Source organism: Apus apus, chromosome 3 (genome assembly GCF_020740795.1).
Source record: "Apus apus isolate bApuApu2 chromosome 3, bApuApu2.pri.cur, whole genome shotgun sequence".
NCBI lineage: Eukaryota > Metazoa > Chordata > Aves > Apodiformes > Apodidae > Apus > Apus apus.
Genome location: NC_067284.1, coordinates 113,546,079 through 113,569,975, shown reverse-complemented (window position 1 = coordinate 113,569,975; position 23,897 = coordinate 113,546,079). Strand labels below are relative to the sequence as shown.

At 44.1% G+C, this 23,897-nt stretch overlaps 2 protein-coding genes across 4 annotated transcripts in view; both read right to left on the bottom strand.

The window, feature by feature from the left end:
* The window catches only part of WDR35 (WD repeat domain 35), a 44,374-nt gene extending 34,799 nt beyond the window's left edge, over window positions 1–9,575 (bottom strand). For 2 of the 3 annotated variants that reach the window (XM_051615950.1, XM_051615951.1), the window contains exons 1-9: window positions 9,459–9,575; window positions 8,750–8,867; window positions 7,866–7,937; window positions 5,980–6,072; window positions 4,159–4,287; window positions 3,912–4,045; window positions 2,853–3,018; window positions 2,611–2,756; window positions 550–675 (exon numbers count right to left, since the gene is read on the bottom strand). In XM_051615950.1, the coding sequence (XP_051471910.1) occupies window positions 550–675; window positions 2,611–2,756; window positions 2,853–3,018; window positions 3,912–4,045; window positions 4,159–4,287; window positions 5,980–6,072; window positions 7,866–7,937; window positions 8,750–8,867; window positions 9,459–9,482 (1,008 nt within the window). In that variant the 5' untranslated portion in view covers window positions 9,483–9,575. The remainder of the gene's footprint in view (window positions 1–549; window positions 676–2,610; window positions 2,757–2,852; window positions 3,019–3,911; window positions 4,046–4,158; window positions 4,288–5,979; window positions 6,073–7,865; window positions 7,938–8,749; window positions 8,868–9,458) is intronic. The other variant, XM_051615952.1, reaches the window with a different exon arrangement.
* Window positions 9,576–13,524: 3,949 nt separating this feature from the next.
* On the bottom strand, window positions 13,525–23,195 carry MATN3 (matrilin 3). The gene is made up of 6 exons (XM_051615076.1): window positions 23,060–23,195; window positions 21,961–22,083; window positions 20,590–20,712; window positions 19,308–19,427; window positions 15,664–15,771; window positions 13,525–13,698 (listed from the first exon to the last, which is right to left on the bottom strand). Exons 1-6 carry the CDS (start codon window positions 23,193–23,195, stop codon window positions 13,643–13,645), a joined length of 666 nt encoding a protein of 221 aa, XP_051471036.1. The 3' UTR covers window positions 13,525–13,642.
* Between the last annotated feature and the right edge of the window lie 702 nt (window positions 23,196–23,897).

Sequence of the window (23,897 nt, the reverse complement as noted above, 5' to 3'; positions counted from 1 at the left end):
GATAAAAACATTATTTAGAATTAGCTGAATCCACACTTCTAAGAAGTGTATTAGGAATTGAAATATAAGTAAGATGCTTGCCTATCAGGTTGCATTCATTTCTGTTGTTCAGGTTTCTGCACAGCTCTCCTGGTTCAAACTAATAATTCACCACCAAAACAATGCCAGAAAAATTCAGGCTCCAGCAATTCCCACTGTATCCTTTAGCCCACTCAGTTTCACCAAACAGCAATGAAAACACTGGAGCCTCACCTGCACAACAGCCTCTTTTACTACCAAATTTAGAATCACGCCCAATTCTTTTAATATTATCAAAGCACACATTTCCTCATTATGAAAACAAAATCCCAGTTCATTGGAAAAGCAATGGCTAAGTCACTGCATCACCAAAGCAGACACTCACACTCCACTATAACTTCACATCAGCAGTGTTGTCCAGTCATTGTAAAATAAGCATTGATTCATATATTAGAGAGAGCTACTTTTTCAACCCAGAAAGAGAATAAATAACAGGAAACTTACACAGTGAACTGCCACATTACTACATACCTTGTAATCTGGACGAATGTTTGCAAAATATATGTAAGAATCAACAGCCAGTGCAATTTTCAATCCACTTCCCTCCCAAGACAAGGCAGAGATCTGTTTGCCAGGAACCTTCAGTGTGCGTAAATGCTTGTTTGAAACAAGGAAAGAAAAAGATTCTGCATTGATTCTAGGAAAAACACTATAAAATACAGAAACAACAGCTCTGATAGTTGATGAAAACCAAACATGGATCTTCTTTACACTATCCATAATGACTACTAAGTTACAAAACAAATGCTAACAAAGGGGGAGGTATTTAACATGCATTACCGTGAAAATCGTTCACTTGTCTCAGATCTTTTTTTGTCAGAGAGAAAGGAAAAAAACAGGACTTGGTGGCATTTCAAACTTATAAAGAATGGTTGGAGAATGACAGTATAAACATTTCTTCCTTTGGTTGGTCATTTGAATCACCCCTCATTTCAGTTGCCACTAAAATAAACACAACAGGGCTGATTCCTGACATGCCTCAGCAGTTCCATTTATCCAGGAAATCGATTAGTTAGTTGATGTACAACACCTTTAACTACAGCTAATAGTTAAAGCAAATAAAAACACATAGCTAACCCTATGTCAAGAGCATACAATGAAGCAGCTACAGAGGTACACAATTTGCCATGGAGCAAAGGATATTTTCCATTTCTCTATCCCCTTTTCAAAAAAAGTCTAAGAAAGGCAGTGAGACACCCATTTGCAACTTAAGAGCTAGCAAAAAAATATCTTTATTTCGTTGTGGAGTTTGAAAGTGAACAAGGGAAACAAATGGAAAAAATAATGTTTTCAAAAACTATAACCTTAATCCCTCAGAGCACTTGCTTGTGAGAAGCTTTTGTTTGCAAATAATATAGATGTATGTAGTAAAGGATACATTAATCTACTACATAGTGTAAGATTTTGAATAACCTTAGGCTTTAAAAAAAAAATCACTTTTTACTGAGCAGAACACTCATACTTATGCCTAGATCTAACTTTCCTGTTGAGGGCATAACTTTGGGCTTAAATAAACCATTATCAATGAACTCACACAGTTTAGTACCCATTTTGGGCCTTCGATCAGATGCAAATACCAAGTCCAAATGAAGTAAGGTGAAGTTTGTATATCAAAACTACCACAAAGCAATTCTAAAATCTGAAGCATTTACTAGATACAGAATCTGGAACACCTGTTTCAGTTAATCTGAAGGGCATTAGCAACCAGGGACATAGCACTGCCAAAACCTTTGGTTCCATTTAACACTTTCAACCACGGAAACCCCTAGGATGTGGGATCTTAGCCCCTCTCACAACTCTACCCTTAGCACAGTTACCCTCAGGACTGGTAACTGTTTCCTCTGTACAAGGAAAAAACTTCCTTCTGTGTTGACTCCCAACACTAATTTTCTGAATTCCAGGAGATAAAGTGAAATGTGGTACTTGAGGGCATGCTCTTGTGTCTGAGGTCATGGGTTTTTAGGGGTTTTTTTGTGGGTGGTTTTTTTTTGGTGGTTGGACTGAGTGATCTCAGAAGTCCTTTCCAACCATGATGTTTCTGTGACTTCTGTGATTTAAACTGGAAGAGGGGAGATTTAGACGAGACATTAGGAAGAAATTCTTTAGTGTGAGGGTGGTGAGACACTGGACTAGGTTGCCCAGGGAAGCTGCAGACACCCTATCCCTGGAAGTGTTGAAGGGCAGGTTGGATGGGGCTTGGAGCAGCCTGGGCTGGTGGGAGGTGTCCCTGCCCATGCAGGGGGTTTGGAACTAGATGATCTTGAAGGTCCCTTCCAACCAAAACCATTCTATGATCCTATGATTTAATGACACGCACTCAGATTTTCATGCAAGCCACTAACTGGCTGTTTTAAAAGGGTGCCTGGTCCTGTGTCATGTTTCCAGATCTAGATGGATATCCTTAGATACCTCATGCCATGTTAAACACACTAAACACCTACATTTTGGCACCCAAATTGCAGCAGCAGTGACCACACAGATAAAACATATGAAGATAAAAAAACCCCATGTAAGCATATGAGATATTTTTACCTCACCAAATGGAGTATAGAACTGCACAATGTTTACATCTTTATCTGGAGAAGCTGCTTTCAGGGAGCCTGCCACAGCCAAGATGCTTCCACAGTGGTTCCACTGAATACACACCACATTCATACCAGTGTCAATCAAAACAGGATCTAGTTTTTAAGAAACGAACATTAAGAATGTAAACACAAGTGTATGTTTTGGGTGAAGAGCAGCTCAGTAATTAGCACCACACTTTTTGTACTTACTGTGGTCGTTCTCATCTCTCATTATCTGGCATCTTCCATTGTCATAACAGACAGCAAGGCAAGGACAATCTGGTTCAATGTAGCCTTCTGTCCCATGGTACCAATGTATCCCAGCAATACTGAATGCTCCAGTTACATTCACCAAACAACTCAGTTTCATTTGCACCTAGACAAGAATGGTTCATTATTTCAAGTTTTATACAATACTGTTTACAAGATACTTTGCAAAAGGAAAATTTTCACGTTCTCAAAATGTTGAAGTTTGAAAAACTTCCTTATTCCAAGCCAGATCAGATAGATTAAAACACAGATTTGGGCTATAAAGAAGTACTTTAATGTTGCTCTTTTCATTCTTTGAAAAGTAACTTAAAACCAAAACACCACACAAACACACATGTGCACACACACTAGGAATAGCACTGGAAGTTTGCAAAAAATAAAAATAAATTCAAATCATTCCTGGCACCAAGATTTTATTTTATTTTTTAAATAACCAGTTTGTTAGCTTCTTCTTGACAAAAGTCTCTTTAATAATAAATACAAGTAATTGGAAAAAGTAAGTGTCCAAATAAGAACACCAATTAAGGTAAGTTTGCTTTTGTAATAATTAGCCCTGAACATCTAGTAACACAGGTAAGGGCTTGTTCTGGAAGGTAAGAGTGGAGCTGGATCAGTCCCAGGAGGGCTACTAGGCAACTTATGGATGGGAGAGAGGAGGGATAGAACGGAAGCACACAAACACACATATTGTTTATACATGTCTGTGGAGGGCAGGGGGAGTGACAACAACATACTTTAAAGAATTTCAATGATTAACAGCACATGCTAGAAACACCATGACTAGTTTTATATGTAATATAAATCTTTCTTCCTTGGTAGCTAAATTAGTATTAAAAAGCTGCAATTGCATAATCTTAAAAAAAAACTGTGCTCAAGACCTTATCCAGTTCTCAGTACTGAAGTCCTCCAACTAAACAAACAAACATGAAATAAATTAAGAGGAAGTAAGTTCTGATGCCTGTTGAAGTTAATACCTTTATTATACCACCATGAACTTACAATAAAATTTCCCTGGTTGTCATAAATGTGAATTTCTCCATTTGCCATCCCAAAAAGTAGAACTTGGCTATCAGAGGACCAGGCCACATGGCACAGGTGGGTGCCTTTCAAGTCCTTGCCCCAGATGCGATTGCCTGTAACAGAACATGGATTGAGCTTAATAAACCTACCACAGAACCTACCAGAGCCACTATGTACATAATACTGAAAAGAAAAGCTATGTAACTAGTAGGGCTTAAAACTTTACCATCCACGGATCCAACAATCACAGCTCCATCTTCATACACAATGCAGATCTTCTGTCCATCTGCATTCCAGCTCATACTTCGAACAACAGATTTATTTCTGTTGTTAATCATCTCTTCACACCAAGTGCCTAGTGGTAGTGAATGAAAAACTGAGTTATACTTCTGATTTGATCATAGATTCATGGCATCATTTAGGTTGGAAAAGACCTTTAATATCACAGAGTCCAACTGTTAACCCAGCACTGCCAAGGCCACCACTAAACCAAGTCCCTCAGCACCACATCTACAGTTTTTAAATCCCTCCAGGGATGGGGACTCCACCAGTTCCTGGGCAGCCTGTCCCAGTGCCTGACAACTCTTTCAGGGAAGAAATTTTTCCTAATCCTCTAGTGCATTCTAGATACACACTAATCACTGAATTCAGAGTAAAATTACTCTTAATTAAAAATATATGCAATTAGGCTTATAATAACATTTCTTAGCAATATGAGTTCCTGAAGCTGTTAAAAACAAACAAATCCAATACAGACACACAAAATAGTTTATAAAGTTATCAAGCAATCAAATTAGGTGTCCAGTGAAATGGAGAAACCTGGGAATGGTCTGCTTATAATTAAACAGGACACAGTAGGTTACATACACAACAAAAAGCCACAGAAATCTTGGAAAGGAATTAAAAACAAAGGTGTTCTGCCCTTTCAGGAAAACCCCAGCAAGACTATGTTGTAGAGTCCCCCAGAATACACAGAGATAACTACTGTCAAATCCAGTGCTCAGATGTGAGCTACTTCTTTCCAAAAAGAACCTGATGCATGAGGAATTAAGACGGGAGACAAAGTCTGAGAGGGGCTCTAAAGGAAGAGATCTGTGCTTACCTCATTTCAGAACTGACAATAAACTAGGAAACACAGAGGGAACAACTGTCTTTGATAGGAATATGTATGAAGTAACTCACTGGTTCTTTTCCAAAACTAAGAGATGATTTATGTGAAGGAAGCCACCACATATCAGTCAGAAAGACTAATCAAGTGATACTCTTCACTCCTGAACTAAGAAGCTGAGCTGAGATTATTTTTCCATCTTTCATTAAGCAAATATGTCAAAAAGAAAACCCTTTATTTTCTTTTCCTTTCCTGCACGTGTCAGAAGGTGGTTATTTTGACTAAGAGGTTTGCTGACTTGCAATTGAATTTCAGTGTACCAAAGAAGTCCATGTTCGTGTGAAAAAATCAAGAATAAAAGCCAATTACAGGCAATTCACTGGTTAGTCATATTACATCATGGACTTAATTAAACATTTTTAAAGATTGTTTTTATAAAAGTATTTCATTGATGTTCTAAGTAGGGTTGCTACATTCCTGTAGTTCTACCAGTATGTCTGTGCTGGATGCATTTTGCAGAACTATTTAAATATTACAATGAAACCCAAAACAGAACCTACACAAAGAAGCACTGCTTGCTTCCTGTTGTTGTTGTTATTTAATGTACTATTTTCCTCCAAGGGAACAGAGTAACAGAGGTCAGAAAATAAGAAATTTAGGGCAGTTTACCAAGCATTTGGCTAAGAACTGGTATCTTCTCCCAAGGGAGCTCTGCAGGACAAATGCCTTTTTATATGTGACTGTGCTACAAAAAACGTAGACAATCATTAGAATAAAATCTTGAAAAATGTTTTAAATCTATTTTGAGCTTGACAGTCTGCAAGGTAAGAAGTCTGGAAGAGAATCATAGAAATTGCTGGGGAAAAAAAAAAACAAAAAACAGAAAGATTTCTCACAGGATGGACTACCATCCCCTCTCAAATTTGTCCTGTAGAATACCTTTATACAGCATCCACACAATGATGAGTCCATTTTGATCACTCGTGGTCAGTTTTTCAAACTGTTCATTCCATGTCACCACTTGCACAGAACCTAGAATGATTCACATTTTTACACCGTGTAATGAATAAAAACCACCCCATCCAACTTTATCTACCTGGACCTTTTCAGAAATTTGCCCTGCTGACTTGGATTTAGTTTTTAGACATCCTTTCTGTATCACTTCTTTCCTCTTTCAAAATTCCACTACATGGTTCCTTCTGCTTCTGTATTCAATCACTTGAGTAACATCCTCTCCAAATTCTCCTCAGCACTTTGCTTCAATACACACAACCCAGATCACAGTCTTGAGGTTTCTGATGGCCTCTGACATGTTAGTCCAGAAAACTGACCAAACAAGGAGTTGTGTTTTTTAATTCCTCTTAGCAGTTTGATCCTCAGTAGGGCTGCAGTTGTAAAAGAAAATCTCCCTCATGATTACCAAGGAGAGCACTCTACACACAACTCCTTCAGGCCCTTCAGCCTCATATGGGATCCTACTCATTAATGTTACTTGAAAAATCTTGAAACAATCTCTAAGCAGCATCTTACTTCAGCACTTCAGCACTGGATGTGAACTTGGCCAAGTGAAGCATCACACTCTTTCATGCCCTCACTGCTAGTCATTCATTTCCTCTGTGTTCTTTCCATTTTTCAGCATTTCAGACATGAAAATTTCTCTGAACAGATGCAATCAAAGATATTCTACCTGTCAGGGATTTTTGCAGGCAACAGGAATCTATTCCGAAAATACAGTCATCCATTCAAAATATCCTATCATCAGATGCTTTGGGTTGGAAGGGACCTTAAAGATGATCATCTAATTCCAACACCCCTGCATGGGCAGGGACACCTCCCACCAGACCAGGTTGCTCCAAGCCCCATCCAACCTGCCCTTCAACACTGCCAGGGATGGGGCAGCCACAACCTCCCTGGGCAATCTATTCCAGTGCCTTCCTACCCTCATAGTGAAGAATTTCTTCCAGATGTCTAACCTGAATCTCCTTTCTTCCAGTTTTAATCCATTTCCCCTTGTCCTCTCACTACAAGCCCTTGCAAAAAAACATCCCCCCCCAGCTTTCCTGGAGCCCCTTCAGGCACTGGAAGGTGCTCTAAGGTCTCCCTGGAGCCTTCTCTTCTCCAGGCTGAACACCCCAACTCTCCCAGCCTGTCTCCAGAGCAGAGCTGCTCCAGCCCTCCCATCATCTTCGTGGCCCTTCTCTGGACCCTCTCCAACAGCTCCATGTCTCTCCTGTGCTCAGGGCTCCAGAGCTGGACACAGCTCTCCAGGTGGGGTCTGACCAGAGCAGAGGGGCAGAATCCCCTCCCTGGCCCTGCTGCCCACACTTCTGTTGATGCAGCCCAGGACACAGTTGCCCCTCTGGGCTCCAGTGCTCACTGGGGGCTCATGTCCAGCTTCTCATCTCCTCCCACCCTCAAGTCTTTCTCCTCAGGGCTGCTCTCCAGCCCTTCTCCCCACAGCCTGGATTTGTGCCTGGGACTGTGCTAACCCGGGTGCAGGACCTTGCACTTGGCCTGGTTGAACTTCATGAGGTTGGCACTGGCCCTCCTCTCCAGCCTGTCAAGGTCCCTCTGGATGGCATCCCTTCCCCCTAGGGTGTCAGCTACTCCACACAGCTTGGTGTCATCAGCAAACCTGCTGAGGAGACACTCAATCCCACTGTCCATGTCTCCAACAAAGGTGTTGAACAGCACTGGTCCAAATACTGACCCTTTATTTCAAGCTTATAATGACCAGTTACAGCAAAATTACTCTTACCAACTTAGGAAACTGCTGTATTTTTTTATTCAAATCAAAAGTACTTTCAATGCCCAGTGACACTTACCACTATGACCTTCAAGAGTTTGATTCACAGAGAGATTGCTGGGAGCTGCAAGTCCCTTTATTTTTGCTTCATCTAAAAATAAGAAAAACAGCTATAAAATAAACCTAAGAAAGCACACACATTACTGTCTCTCTATCAATGCTGCAGTTCTAATCACTATTTGCATAAAATTATTCCCCTAAAAGTATGTCAATTTTAACTGCAAATTTTAAATTTCCCACCCCTCAGTTCAACCTGTTTGCAATTCACACCTGTCACTCAAATCTGTGTGGTTTTTTTATGGCCTAGCAGGTTTTGGGGGAAAAAAACCCAACAACAAAACCAACAAACCCACAACAGCAACAATGAAAAAAAAAAACAACATGGTTATCACATTTTGTTATGTGCAGGACAAGGTTTAAAAGGATTTGAAAATATATGAATTTGGCTTTTCTTGGAACATATTAATTAAAAAAAACACAAACACACAGATTTGTCCCTAAAGTAATGAAGATGGTAGAGAACATGCAAACAAAATCAAGGAATGATGAAATACATTCAAAAATAAACTGAAAGTCTATACACAAAGAACAAGAATTAAACATGTGCCCTGAAAAAAAAACAAAAAAAAAACCAAAAAAACCCAAACACAACCAAAAAGCAGCACTGAAAAGAACTTCAGCAGATGTTACAGATGGTTGAATTTCATGTGTCCCATGTAGGACAACCTGGAGGAAAAGTATGTTCAAAAGAAAGTGGCAGCATGTTCAGTGTTTATGCAAATGCACAACTATGCCCAGACTGTGAACACAAGCAATGTCACCAGGTCACCTGTAAAAGGAGCTATGCTTTCAGAATTGTGGATTTTTTTTTTCTTTTGAAAACAAATTAAAAGACTCATTTACCTGTCTGTGTTTCCAATTTTAAAACTTTCAGTAACCCATCCTCTCCACCACAGGCTATGTAACCTTGATCCTTATTCCAGGAAAGACATCTTAATTGAATGTTACCAGGAATGGCAATCTGAAACAGAAACATTTTGTGTCTCCACACAGTTGTACGGATCGTGTTTCATTTTACAACAGTGTATTTGAAGGTCTCAGAGGCACCTATCACAGCAAAGAAGGTAAACTTATTTCTACCAACAGCTCAGTGCATGTAAAAGAAGTACAATCACTAGTGGAAGTTTTAACACAACACTTGAGAGGACTCTTTAACGCACGGAGTAAATTATAACCGCGTGACATCTTCAAAGGCGCGCAGAGAAGGTGCCATGAGCAAGAAAGCAGGTGAGAGAAACCCCAGCGAAGCGGGCCTAGCCAGGAGCTGGGCTCCAGCTGAGGAGCTGCGTCTGCCCCAGGGCTCCGGGGCGAGGGGCTGCCCAGCCCCCAGCTGCAGCCCCAAGTGACCCCAAGCCCGGGCCGGGAGGGAGCGGGCAGGACGGCGCAGGGCAGCCCAGCAAGGAGCAGAGAAGCCGCAGAGGCCGCAGCGAGTGCCCCGAGGCTCCCCGCAGCGCCCGAGGCCTCCGCGCTCCCCGTCCCGCCGGCTGGAAACGGGATCTCCGCCTGCCCCCGGCCGCCCCGACTCCCCCCCCCCGCCGTGCCCCAGCAGCACCTTCTTGCACAGGTAGATGAACATCCCGGAGGAGCAGGCGGGCCAGGCTCCCGGGCCCGCAGCGCTGCCTCAGGCCCAGCGCGGCCTCCCTGGCAACTGCCGCGCCCTGGCAACCGCCTCACCATGGCAACCGCCGCTTCCGGCCGCCACTTCCGGGGGAAGGCGGAAGGGCCGCCATTGCTGCTGGCGTCAGGCCGCGGGGCTCCCTCCTCTGCCTCTTGCCCTGCCTGCCTCCCTGCCCGCCTCCCCGGCTCTCTCCCTATCCCCTGCCCGCCTCCCCGGCTCTCTCCCCGCTTCCCTGCCCGCCTCCGAGGCGGGCGGACCGGGCCCCTGCGCGGGGAGGCGGGCCTAGGGGCCTTGCCCGCCCCGGCACCGCCCTGGGCGGTGGGGCTCGTGTAGAAAGCAGCCGTGGTTTATGGGTGGAGGTGGCTCCGCTTCTAGAGGGAGGGGAATCGGAAGAGCTTGTGAGTCGCAAGAGTGTTTTCCGCGCGGTGCTTGCCGTGTTGGATCGCAGGTAACGCTGCAGGCGTGGGGGGGAGTGGCTGGGAGGCTGTCCAGAGGGAAAGGGCCTGGGAGCGTTGCAGGATCATAGAATCACAGAACCGTTCAGGTTGGAAAAGCCCCTCGGGATCACCCAGTCCAACCATCACCCCTACTCTACAAAGTTCTCCCCTAAACCAGATCCACCAACACAACATCCAAACAACCCTTACACACCTCCAGGGATGGGGACTCCACCACCTCCCTGGGCAGCCTGTTCCAGGGTCTGACCACTCTTGCTGTGAAGAAATGGTTCATAATGTCCAGTCTGAACCTCCCCTGGTCAAGCTCTCTTCCTCTATGGCCAGGGTCCTGAGAGGACTTGGTCCTTTCTTCTGCCTTCAATCCTGATCTGCACCTTCCTGAATCCATGCATTCCAGTATCCAGCTCCCATCTGCCACTGGCTCCAGTAGCCCCATCCATGGCTTTCCCAGGGCCTGCCCTGCAGCCTCAGGGATGATGTGAGCGTTGCTGGGGGGGAGAAGGTGATACCACTTTTGTATATATTGGTATTATTTGTATATATTTCGTTCTTTTCTTTTTCATCATTATTGCTGGATTAAAGCTGTCTAGTTCCATTTCCAGCCTCTAAGTCTCTCCCCCTTATTCTCTCTCCTTTCCCTACAGGGGAAGGGAGAGGGGTTAATGAGGAGCATCTGTCACTGGTTTAATTGCCAGCCCAGCCCTAAACCCTGACGGTTTCTCAGGGCCCCCCCCTCACTTGCAGAGCAGCTAAGCCCTCCCCCAGGCAATTATCCACAACACAGACACTGAAATATGAGCAATTTGTTCAGTGTCAAAGGAGGATCATGACCTAGCCAAGTTCTCAAACCTGCGTTTTGTCAAGTTTAGCTTGTTCCCCCTTTTCTCAGAGAGGCTGTCTGGAAATGCAGAGAAACAACAGCCACAGGTTATCAGCCCATCATTTAACTGAAGGTACATGAAGATGGAACAGTGAGGAGGACTGGGCATCCAGGTTTTTGACTGATGCCAACTTAAAAGCACATAAGTAAGACAGAGCTACAAAGCAAAGCTGGCTGAACCCCTGGAAGCATTTTAGAGCTAAAGAAGATAGCTGAAAGTAATTTAGAAAATGCCTGTGGTCATGCAGTTAGACCAGAGGATCACTGTAGGCCCCATCCAACTCAAATACTCTATGCAGAACAAGATAATTTTAAAAGACCATCCAAATATAGTTATTTTCATAACAATTCTTCACATTAAAGTTCTGCTGTCCCAATAATTAACAAGTACATCTATATTTAATAAAAAGACTCAATCCGTAAGTCATGGTGTTCTTTTACCTGGTGCCCACAAGGAGCAGCAAGATAATTGCTCAGAAGAACTGAATGTAAATGCTGTCATTTGTAACATAAAATGGAGTATGGATACCAACACATGAAACAAAGCCTTGACAGCTTGCAAGAGACATCTGGCCTCCAGGACAATTTTCTACTATCATATAAAATGATCCATCTCATCTGGCAGCTGGCCTTGGTGTAAATGGGAAATCCACTCCCTATTGCCAAGAAGTTGAAAAGGCTTGTATCAGATTTACAACTTGTTTATTCTTACCATTTTGGAGGCCAAAGCATACTCTGGTCCTGTAAATCCTTGTGTAATACCCATGTCTAAGCAGAGGACACGAAAGTAAGCAAAGTAAAGTGCTGGATATAAAGCTCTATGGCTTAGAGAAAAAAGAATGCATGCACAGCACTTTGAGGGAGCAAGTGTAGCACAGCTAGGTTGGCCCATGCTAACTTTGATTGAACTGCAACAAAGTAATACCAGTGCGTACATAGCACAAAATATCAACCACAGATCAATCCAGCTGTCTTGGAGAGTTTATACTCTCATTTTTAGCCCTTGGTGAAGCTGTGTCCCATGTTTACCTGGGCTATTTAATGTCCTAATAATAGAATCATAGAATGATAGAATCACAGAATGGTGAAGGTTGGAAGGGACCTTAAAGATCATCCAGTTCCAACCCCCCTGCATGGGCAGGGACACCTCCCACCAGCCCAGGCTGCTCCAAGCCCCATCCAACCTGCCCTTCAACACTGCCAGGGATGGGGCAGCCACACCCTCCCTGGGGAGCCTGGGCCAGGGTCTCACCACCCTCATGGGGAAGAATTTCTTCCTGATGTCTAACCTAAATCTGCACTCTTTCAGTTTAAAACCATCACCCCTTTTCCTATCACTGCCCTCTCTGGTGAAAAGCCCCTCCCCAGCTTTCCTGGTGCCCCTTCAGGCACTGGAAGGTGCTCTAAGGTCTCCCTGGAGCCTTCTCTAGGCTGAACACCCCAACTCTCTCATCCTGTCTCCAGAGTAGAGCTGCTCCAGCCCTTGGATCATGTTTGTGGCCCTTCTCTGGACCCTCTCCAACAGGTCTATATCTCTTCTGGTCAGCAAACTTGCTGAGGATACACCCAGTCCCACTGTCCATCACTGTATAGTCACATCTGCAGTCTCACCAGCTGTGCAGTGAGCACGAGAACTGAACTTCCTCCCACCAACTTCCCATGCAACCACCTGCACCTTTTATTTGCAGGGTATGACACAAGCACAGGTGTCACTGTACTATGTCCTCAACATCCTATTTTTTGTAATTATATTGCAAAGCTCAAGTAGGTTGGATATTTCAATGATTTTTTAAAATGAATTAATTTTATTACATCTTCAAATCTATTTAAATATGGTTTCCAAAGCATGTGGATGATTATAAATGCCACGTGTGCAAAACAAGTGGATTCCTTTAACAAATTTTTGAGTTGTTAGCTTGTGTGTTTTATCCTACAAGCCCAAGTGACACAAATAGACTCAGTAAATCTGTGGTATGACAAGAGGAATGACTTGCTAATGCCATAAGTAAATTTTGCAGGATAAAGACCTTAAATTGGAGGACGTCTGTCATCCTTTGGCATGTTAAACAACATTATTAATCCTTGAATTTACTAGTAAACATTTTATCTATATTTAAAAGGACTTGTAGGTTTTAAAAGCAACTTTTCCCAACTAGGTGACTTGGGGCTAGTACCCTTTTTAATTGTGTAGATTTCTTCCAATTATGCCTCCTCTATCTTCAAGGTCTTGTTTTCCTGTTTGTGTTAAACCTTTTATTTCATAACACACATCCTTTAAGTTGCATACAATAAAAAAAACAAACCCAAAACATCAGTGTGCACATCATACTGTAGTTTATTAAAATAAGTTACAAGACTCCAGATCACTTTCCCATTTCATGGGCAGAGGGCATGGGCACATTTTTTACTCTGCCTTGCCATTTCACAGCTTTGTATCATGTGACACACTGCATCCATTCATTTTTGGGAGGGGTATTTACTTTTAAATAAGAGTATAAAAATGCAATTACAGCAGCAAAGCAGTACCTGCTGTACAACCTGTAGCACAAACTGAAGCACAGCAGGCATAGGTGGCTTTATGGTTGTAAAGTGACAGTACATGAAGATCCTCAGGGTCCCTGTCTTTTCAAGACTGTTGTCCTCCTGAAATCTCCATGACATTTGTCAATAGTGACAAGCCAGCTGCTGTTTTGTAAGCTGTGCACCAAAACAAAGCTTGCTGAGCACAGCAAAGAGGATTGCTTCTGAAAGATTCTGTTAGAATTAAGTGGAGTGGTAGCTCAGACCACCTGGTGTCTGCCTTGGAACCCCTGCAGCTTCTCAGACACTTCATCTAGTGGTCAGTTGTTAAGGACACTAAAACCAGTGGCTGTTGTGTTTGGTTTATTGATAGCCTTTCTCATTGCTGCATTTTCAACAAACTCTGCTCTAAATAGGTCAGTAGGTGCTTGGAGCAGAGATTTTGAAATGTCTTGGAAACTTCAAGGTCTGGCAACTTCCCAAATGATCTCAACAACCCTGCTTTCTTAGAAGGACTTAGACCAAGTGACATTCAGGGCTGAGGAGCAGCAGGTGATTGAATCCACTGCTTTTTCCAGCTTGTCTGGAAAGGATGGTAGGGAAACCAAATTTGCAAAAAATTGCAAACCAAAGAATAACTTCGAAAGAAAGCCTCAGTTCTTTGTAATAAAGTACATTTTTAACTGGAAACCACCACATTTTCTTGCTTAACATTTGCTCTTTCAGGCAGAAAGATGGTTCCCTGAAGGACATGCTACTATTAAGATGACATGACAGGTTTAATTATATTTTGTGTTCAGTTTTAACAACTTAGATTTCCTGGAATTATATATTATAGTCCAAGGAAAAATGAGAATCTTCTTTTCACCTTTCCCGGGCAGATAAACTGAACTCCAGGCACTCAGTTAGAAGAGAGATTTGCAATTAGACCTTCTAAAAATAATTTTGAATTTATTCACTAATTAGGAAAGTCATGTGTCCTTGAAAGAAGCTTTCAGAAACTTTGGTGAACTGAAAACATGCTTTTTCTGTAAAAATGATGAGTTAAAATATAGAACTTACTTATCTCCTACTTTGCTCTCCTTCTTTGATTAATCCTAAATATCCTGTTCTTCATAGAATCATAGAATCTTCGAGGTGAGAAAAGACCTTCAAGATCATCAAGTCCAACCATCCACCCTGCAACCCCTAACCACTAAACCATCTTAGGAAACACCATGTCTACCCCTTTTTGGAACACCTCCAGGGATGGTGCCTCCAGCACCTCCCTGGGCAGCCTGTTCCAAGGCCTCACCACTCTTGCTGTGAAGACATTTTTTTCTAATATCCAGTAATATGACAACCACAGACAAAGTGCTCCCCCAGATTAATTCCTGTTTGAACAGGAGCACCTTTTACAGGAGAAATAAAGTATGCAGTCTCAAACATTTCCAGTGATTAAAATCTTGGTAAATTGTCCCAGTGATCAGCCACTCTCACTTCTAAAAATGGTGCCTTCTGCTGAATCACAGCTTGTCCAGCTTTAACTTGGAGTCATTAGCTCCTGCTGAGCCATCTGTGGGCATTTATTCCAGCCTCCAGGTTTGCTGTGGTACCACAGAGTTCACCACTTTCTCTTTTCTTTGTTTATTTCTCTTCCACATGTTTGTGCAATGTCCAACCCAAGTGTCAACCACACTTCTCTTCCCTGCCACAGGCACAGCTCTGCAGCAAATGAAGCCACCACATTCCAGCGGGAATAGCTGCCACCTTGGATGTCCCACAGCCCTCCAGCTTGCCCTGTGCCTCCAGCCTCAGCACCCTGCCTCACAGCTCCATCCCAGCAGCTGGATATCGATAGCCTAGCACATCTGCAGGGGGAAGAAGAATGATGCATGAAAGTTGCTCCACAGGACAGTGCCTGATGCAGAGGATGCAGAGGGACACCGCAGCTAACAGCCTGTTGTCACACTGCCTGGGAAGCTGTCACGAAAATCTGGGGACATAACAGGAAGGCTGAGCTTTTTCTGTAAGAGCAAAAGCCATCTGGAAGAGTTATGAATTATGCCCCTAGCAGATATAACCTAGGGGGTCTGTGTCGTGACACTGAAGCCCTCCAGTGGCATGCGGAAGCATAATGGTACTTGCAACAACCAAAGTTTTGCTTCTTAATGTTTCTAAAATCAACATGAAAATACTTTCTGTTGGGAGGGATGTCCCTTCCTTGGCTTTTGTCCAAACAGCTACCTCTGAAGTACCAGTAAAGAGCTGGATGCAGAAGATCATGTAAGAAAAAGGATATGTTTTGTGGACAGAGCTTCCAGGCGTGAGGTGACCGAGTCCTGCAGGGCAGCGATGGCTTCACACTTGCAGGATTCTTCACTTGTGGTGAGACTGCTCGTGATGGCTCCTAAGAGAGAAACCAGCATTTAGAGTATTTATGCCAACTGTTGAACATTTGAATCCCAGGAAAAGGCTTGGTTCTGCAACAGGAGTTGAACCTGTGCTGTGAGGCTGCAGCAAGCACTGCAACCCAGGGCAGTCAGGAGGGAGGGATGGAGTGAGCAGGGGCTGGTGTTCAGGCTGAGACACGAGTGTCACAGCCCAGAAACAGGACAGCCAAGGGAAGGCTTGGCTCCAACTGGGGAGGAGGCCAAGCAGGGGGCTCCTCACCTGCCTACCTGGACCTTCTGGGCTCTTCAAATGAGACTGTTATTGAGCAATATATGAAAAGAGGCCTGGGCACGGGGACCAACCAGCCTCCCCCACCAACTCTAATCATTAGACCACAGTAAATCTTCCCCTTCCCTCTCATCCAGAATATCCCCCACCCCAAAATGTCGCCCACCCTGAGAAGTAAAATGAGTGTGTTCAAGTGCTGCAGACTGAGAAGGACCTGCAGCCCAGCTCTCCACCTCACAAGCAGTGCTTCCACCACCAGACTGTCCACACGGGAAGGCCACGGGCATGGCTGCCAGCAGAGCCTGTTCAATAAGCTGTATCGAAGGCAATGACTGACGAGTTGAGCTTCTCTTCAGAAGAATGATAGAATCATAACAACGTTTTGGTTGCAAGGGACCTTTAAAGATCATCTAGTTGCAACCCCCCCATGCCACGGACACCAGACCAGGTTGCTCCAGGCCACATCCAACCTGACCTTGAACGCTTCCAGGGATGGGGCATCCAAAGCTTCCCTGGGCAACCTGGGCCAGGGTCTCACCACCCTCACAGTAAAGAATTTCGTCCTTATATATAAATGTATCTAAATAGACTCTAAATCTATATATTTATACAAAACCAAGGTTGCTGCCCTGTCAAAGCTGGCTTGTGATGGCATTTGGAGTACCCTTCACTCCCAAACACACAGCTGAGAATTCATTAATCTGAAGTTCAGCATCCAGTAGTTTTGGAAGCCAATTTTAGACACATAAAAAGACAGTCAGTATCAGATATTGGTCAGTTTGCATCAGTTTCTGAGATGTGGGTGGAATTTAGATACCTGAGTCTTAGCTTGGGAAGGACTTAGAAGAATCGAATTTACCACTAGGTAAATGAAACAGGAATGAAAGCAGGAACATGTGTATTCATGTTAAATACTAAGCAACAAAGGTTCAGCTGAATTGTCAATGTGTATCACCTCACAAGTCCTCTGGGTTTGAACTTTGGTAATGTGCATGCACAGGGAGTGTCATTTTTGATTCATCCAGAGGTGTGAACTCAAGGCCATTCCAATGTATGAATATGGATGAAGGGAGAAATAATGTTCAAATGGGCCCAGATGAATTTGAATCTGGTAGAACTCATCTGTCTCTTAGGAAAGAGGAAACAAGCATTGCCAAACTCTGCAGTGATTCAACTGAATCACAAGACCTGTTCTAGGTCTTGCCCTCCCTCTCCCAGACATACCAGGGACGAGCTCAGCTGTCCACAAGAATTCCTTTTTCTCCACAATGCACCACAAAACCAGGGATGATCACAAAGGGCTCAGAAAGAGGATCATTGAATGGTTGTACAACAACATGTCAGGCATCAGCTGGTGGCTGTGAGTCCTGAGCTGCATGAAAGGCAAGTTAACCTCACCAGCCCCATGAAGACAACAGGAGTTGATGCAAGCTGCAGGCTTGCTGCAGGCTAAGAACAAACATCTCACCACCTCCTGAAGCACTGCCACTGCAGTGAGGTTAACATCTAGGGCTGAGACCAGAAGAAGAAGCTTCCAAAGGCAGAGCCTCCTTAAGAGGGCATGCACCTTTGCAAAATACTCTTTCAGTAAGTCACCAGGAAGGACTACTTGTATGTAATACCTGTCACTTCATACATGTGCTCCTGTATTACTTGCAAATGCACCAACAGCAGATTATTAAATTATTTCTGTAGCTATATAAATGCAGACATGATCAATGCCAAACAAATGATGTGAGCATAAAACAGTAAAACAATAGGAACATTATACTTGGATTCAATTTCTTTTTTTTTTTTTTTCTGAATTGCTTTGGTTTCTCTTTTTCCTTATCAATCACATCTTTGATATTTCCATTCCTCAAGGGTACTGATGGCTGCTTGAATTACAGAAAAATGAGCAAAATATATCAGTTTCAGAAGGCTGTTCACTCAGTGTTTCACTGAAAAAAAAACAGCTATGAACAGATTCACTTCTAGCAGTGCAGATTTTTTTTGGTCGTAGAGCCAATGTTGAAGCTGATGTCTGCTTGATTCCACTGAATCTGTATTTGTTCAGCTCCCTTCTCTGCAACATCCTGCTGGCTTCATGGTTGATGTACAAAGAGGAGCTGTTCAGGGTTCAGCTGGAGGAAGGCCAGTTCAAAATATCACACCAACACAACTGGTTTCCAACCAACTCCAGTTAAGTTCTCATGTTTGCATTTCAGTTCTCCAATGATGGATACAGATCCTCATTGGATTATGTCTGGTTTAGTGAAATTACTTTTCCAACCAACTTTGGCAACTGCCAGAGGGTATCCTGAAGCCTTCTACAGTCCTTCTGTGAAATTCAGAGTCTTCCAATATTTGGTATTCAAAATCTTGGGTACTCCCATTTTCACTGGGATGCTTAGCAAGTCACACAAAACATGCTAGGCTTGTGTTTTTACACTGCATTTATGTTTAAGTCCAAACCTACAAACACTACTGGGTTTGCAGATGGTGTTCAGCTGTATCCACCTAGTTTATAACTTTGCTCTTCCATAGGGTTCTTAGCCACTTGGTGCAGTGGCAAGTTATTCCTGCTCTGAACCAGAGATCACACTAGGTACTTCTTGAGGTCCCTTCCAGCCCGACTTTACTTATGACTCTACATCAAATGGTGCAGAGGTTCTGCCAACAGGTGATGCCACTAATGCCCATGTGAAGGGACAGCAGCTGGTGAGTTAATGCCTGCTCCACTCAGCTCAGAGGAGTGGACAAGAAGGTCTGGTTTAGCACTGCAGCAGTTCTTCTAACAGAGTTCTGTTCCCCTCTCACTCTGGGGAGACCTTAGAGCACCTTCCAGTGCCTGAAGGGGCTACGGGAAAGCTGGGGAGGGGCCTGGGACAAGGGCAGGGAGCGAGAGGACAAGGGGTGATGGTTTTAAACTGAGAGAGGGGAGATTTAGCTTGGACATCAGGAAGAAATTCTTTACTATAAGGGTGGTGAGGATTTGGAACGGGTTGCCCAGGGAGGTTGTGGCTGCCCCATCCCTGGAGGTGTTGAAGGCCAGGCTGGATGGGGCTCAGAACAACTTGGTCTGGTGGGAGGTGTCCCTGCTCATGGCAGGGAAGTTGGGACCCTTAAGATCCCTTCCAACCTTCACCATTCTATGATTCTATCATGTAAGGAAAGTTTCTCAAACAGATCCAAATACATTATCCTGCTCGTGAGAGCTGTTTCAAGACACATGCTTAGCTGGGGAGGGTATGCAGGGGACAGGCAACAGCAATCTGCTCTTACTTGAGCAAGTCTTGTCTGGATTGAGGGTGTAGCCTTGGTAGCAGCCGCAGGCACAGAACAGATCATCCCTCAGGCAGAGCTGCTCACACTCGTGCCTTCCAGGGGAACACATGTTCACAGCTGAGGAAGCCATTTGAGGAGACAGAAGAATACTAATCAATACCCAAACTTCACTTTAGTTGATGTTAGTAATTCCCGTTTGCAAATATCTCTTCATTTGGATCCAAACCAGGGTGTTTTTATTGCACGTCAGCACACGATTAGCTGTGGTAGGATATACAGAGTGTGTTTGTTTCTGGCTATCAACATGACTAAATTAATATGATTTCTGGAACACTGGCAACACTTTTTTTTTTGCAGTTGTAACAGATTGCAACAGGAACTGAACTAGCAGTGACCCAGTTACAATATAATTATCCAAAGGAATTTCAGAGAACAAATATCTAGGTTTTAAGAGAGCATTTGGCTTTATTTCAGCTCTAAATGAGTTGGATAAGACACTGTTTTATGGGGTGAAAAGACCATAAACAGAAGAGTATACGTGGCTGCTAGAAAAATTATGAGAAACGTGGCATCCACTGCCAGTTACAGAGTGGGTACTTGATGTGTGAGGCTCATGTTTGCTGCCAAATGTAACATGTCATCTCTGAAGGGCAAGATGAGGAGTTCCTATATTTGGGTATCTTTGCAGTACAGAGGTGCAGAAAATCACAGGGAAAGAGAGAGGGAGAGAGAGAGAGATAGAGGGAAGGAAAGGAAGGAAGGAAGGAAGGAAGGAAGGAAGGAAGGAAGGAAGGAAGGAAGGAAGGAAGGAAGGAAGGAAGGAAGGAAGGAAGGAAGGAAGGAAGGAAGGAAGGAAGGAAGGAAGGAAGGAAGGAAGGAAGGAAGGAAAGATTCAAATCCTAATCAAGATACTATAGAATACATATTCATTGTAGGTATAATATACTTATATGTACATCCTTTAATACCAGCTACATCTGAGCTTCTGTTCCCCACAAGAGACCAGCCCTGGGGAAGAACATTTTCCTCCAACCTCTAGAGCTCTTAGGCTGGAGTATTTTTTAAGTCCATACACATGCACCAGGAAGTGATCACACCTGTGATGCACAGGTCTCAAATTATTGCTGGGAACACAGAAGAAAAAAAAAAGTTGCACTGTGTTTTCAGCAGTTGTAGAGAAACTCTTGGACAATTTGTCAGAAAAATAACATCAATTAACCTACTTTTTAAAAACTACTTGTTTTTAGCCAAACACAGTATTTCATTGAGCAGGTCTTACCTGAGCAAGTCTTCTGATCTGGGTTCAGAGTGTATCCTTCAAAGCAGCCACAGCTGTAGGATCCATCATTGCTCAGACAGACTTGTGCACAGTCGTGCCTTCCAGGTGTGCACATGTCCATGGCTGTGGTGAACCAGGTTTCAGAGAAGCAACCTATTTAACCCCTCCCAGACACTCAAGCATTTTAAATGCATTCATGTTTATTAGCCCAATTCAGTTAGAATTCAAATTAAGATTCAAGCAGTGCTCTATTACATCATATTATTAGGCTGCAGACAACTGAATTCAGTTGCTAATTATTTAATGGAGGAGGCAGATAACTGGACTCCAAGACATTACTATAGCACATCTCATGCAATCTGATTTTCACCAGCAATTCTGGCAGCTCCAAATATTCCCAGGAAGAATGAAGCTAAACCACCAAACTGAGATAAGCAGTAACCTGCCACGTTGTCAAGGCAGAAGTTGTTTTCCTGCCACATCAGCATGAACTGTGGGGATTTTGAAACTGAACTCCCTAGTCTCATCCATGAGCTGAAGGCAGGCACAGAAAGGCAGGCATGAGAGATAGAAGTGCTATTCAATGGCAAGGAGGTGTGAAGCCCAGGGAGATGAGAAGCAAAGAGACAAAAAAAACCCAAAAAGGCAGGAGCGCCAGAAGATTGTGTTCTCTCTCCAGAGACAAGAAGAGTGAGAACTTCAGAAAGAAGAAAGCTGACGTGCTCTCAGAGGGAGGGATGCACTCACCTGGTATAAAAATGCTACCCTGAGGCTGATGCTGCTCACAATGTCTGGGTTTAAAGACTCAACTCCAGAGAAGTGCTGGGGGGAGGAGGGGAAGTTTATAGAATAGGCTAAATTTTCAGGGTGATAATTCAAGAAGCTGGTGCTGGTGCTGGTGTAAGGCTGGGGTTGCTATGTTGCAGATCCCTGCACAGCTTGGAAGCAGAAGCATCAAGCTGTAAAGAGAAAAAAAGAGTTTTGACAGGAGAGATGGAGAGGACAGGGGAGCATCATAAGGTTTTAAGTTATTTATGGACTAGTGGCACTCACTGCCCGATGGAGACACGGTGCTGGTGGGCATCTCTGGAACAAGTTCATTCTGTCCCAGAGACTAAGTGATCTTTATGAAGTACCACGAAGACCATAAAGTGGTAGGAAAGTGCCAAATTGCATTTTTGTAGTCAACATGTTTAAAGGAAAATGCAATTTTACTGTTACTGGAGCCAAGGGGAACGTGTACAGGTGAACTCTCAATTAAGTGTTGATGTCTGTAAGCAATTTTTCTATTAGAAACAACAAAGGTATCTCACAGAAAACATGTCCATGTCTCCACGAGTTTCATATATTAAAGTAGCCTTTAATTCTTACCTGAGCAGGTTTTCTTGTCTGGATTCAGAGTGTAGCCTTCATAGCATTCACAGGCATAGGACCTGTTGTTACTCACACAGACCTGGTCACACTGGTGCCTGCCAGAGGCACACGTGTCCACAGCTGCCAGACACATGGTAGAGAAAGAAGTAGTTTGGGATGGGGTGTATATTGACATTTTAAAATATATTTCTCTTTGGAATCAGCTCGGAAATGGCAATAGTAATTGAGGGAATTAGGATAAAAGATAGGGGAGAAAAATACATCTACAGTGTTTACATCTGAAGAGCTTGTTTTGGCATCTGGCCCAAATGAATGGGCTGGTTGGCATAATAGGTTGGGATGGAATCAAACTAGTTCTCAGTATTACCTGCAGAAGACTTGTATTAATTATTTATTATTGTTGAAGGGGATGCATAATCACACAACCACAGAATGGTTGGGGTTGGAAGGGACCTCTGGAGATCATCTAGTCCAACTGCAGATCCCACAGGAACACGTTCAGGAGGGTTTGGAATGTCTCCAGGGATGGAGACCCCACAACCTCCCTGGGCAGCCTGTCCCAGGGCTCTGGTACCCTCAGAGTAAAGAAGGATTTTCTCATAGTCAGGTGAAACCTCCTGTGCTCCAGTTTGTGCCCATTGCCCCTTGTCCTGTCCCTGGACACCCCTGAGCAGAGTCTGGCCCCATCCTCCTGACACCCCTGTAGATATTGATCAGCACTGATCAGATCCCCCCTCAGCCTCCTTGTCTCTCAGCTGAGCAGCCCCAGCTCTCCCAGCCTTTCCTCACAGACAGATGCTCCAGCCCCTTCAGCATCTCAGTGCCCTGTGCTGGACTCTCCAGTAGCTCCTTGTCCTTCTGGAACTGGGGATTCCAGAACTGCACACAGGGCTCCAGGTGAGGCCTCACCAGGGCAGAGCAGAGGGGAAGGAGAACCTCCCTGACCTGCTGGCCACACTCTTCTTAATGCCCCCCCAGGATGCATAAGCTTGCTGTTTCAACACAAGCTCACAAGTAGCTTTTCTAATCAAATTATGGTGTGAAAAAGTCATTACTTTTTTTTTCTAGTTGAACACATTTACCCAAGGAGCAATACCTGAGCAGGTTCTCTTATCTGGACTGAGAGTGTAGCCCTCATAGCAATCACAAAGGTAGGACCTGCTGTTGCTCACGCAGACCTGCTGGCAGGAGCGGGTCCCCAGTGCACACACACTCACAGCTACAGAGGGCATCTCCAGAAAAGGCATTTTCAGTCATCCCAAAGGACAGAAACTGCCATGAATTATTTACTCTTACAAAAGTACATCTTGCTCTGGTTGCTGGAGCTGTAGGGGCAACTGTCAGTGCTGTGTCACGGTCACAGAACTTGCAGGCACCCTTTGCAGCATTCTGCAGCCAGAAGAAAGAGGTCCTAAAGGACACTGGAACAACTGCTCTGAAATAACTCACCACCTGAGGTGGCAGAAATACAAGATTAAGTGAAAAGGGGGCAAGAGGGAGAGATTTCAAGCATTTAGTACCATAGAATCATGGAATGGTTAAGGTTGGAAGGGACCTTAAAGATCATCTAGATCCACCAACCCCCTGCACGGGCAGGGACACCTCCCACCAGCCCAGGTTGCTCCAAGCCCCATCCAACCTGCCCTTCAACACTGCCAGGGATGGGGCAGCCACAGCTTCCCTGGGCAACCTGGGCCAGGGTCTCACCACCCTCACAGCAAAGAATTTCTTCCTAATGTCTCACCTACATCTCCCCTCTTCCAGTTTTAATCCATTCCCCCTTGTCCTCTCACCACAAGCCCTTGCACAAAGCCCCTCCCCAGCTTTCCTGGAGCCCCTTCAGGCACTGGAAGGTGCTCTAAGGTCTCCCTGGAGCCTTTTCCTCTCCAGGCTGAACACCCCAACTCTCCCAGCCTGTCTCCAGAGCAGAGCTG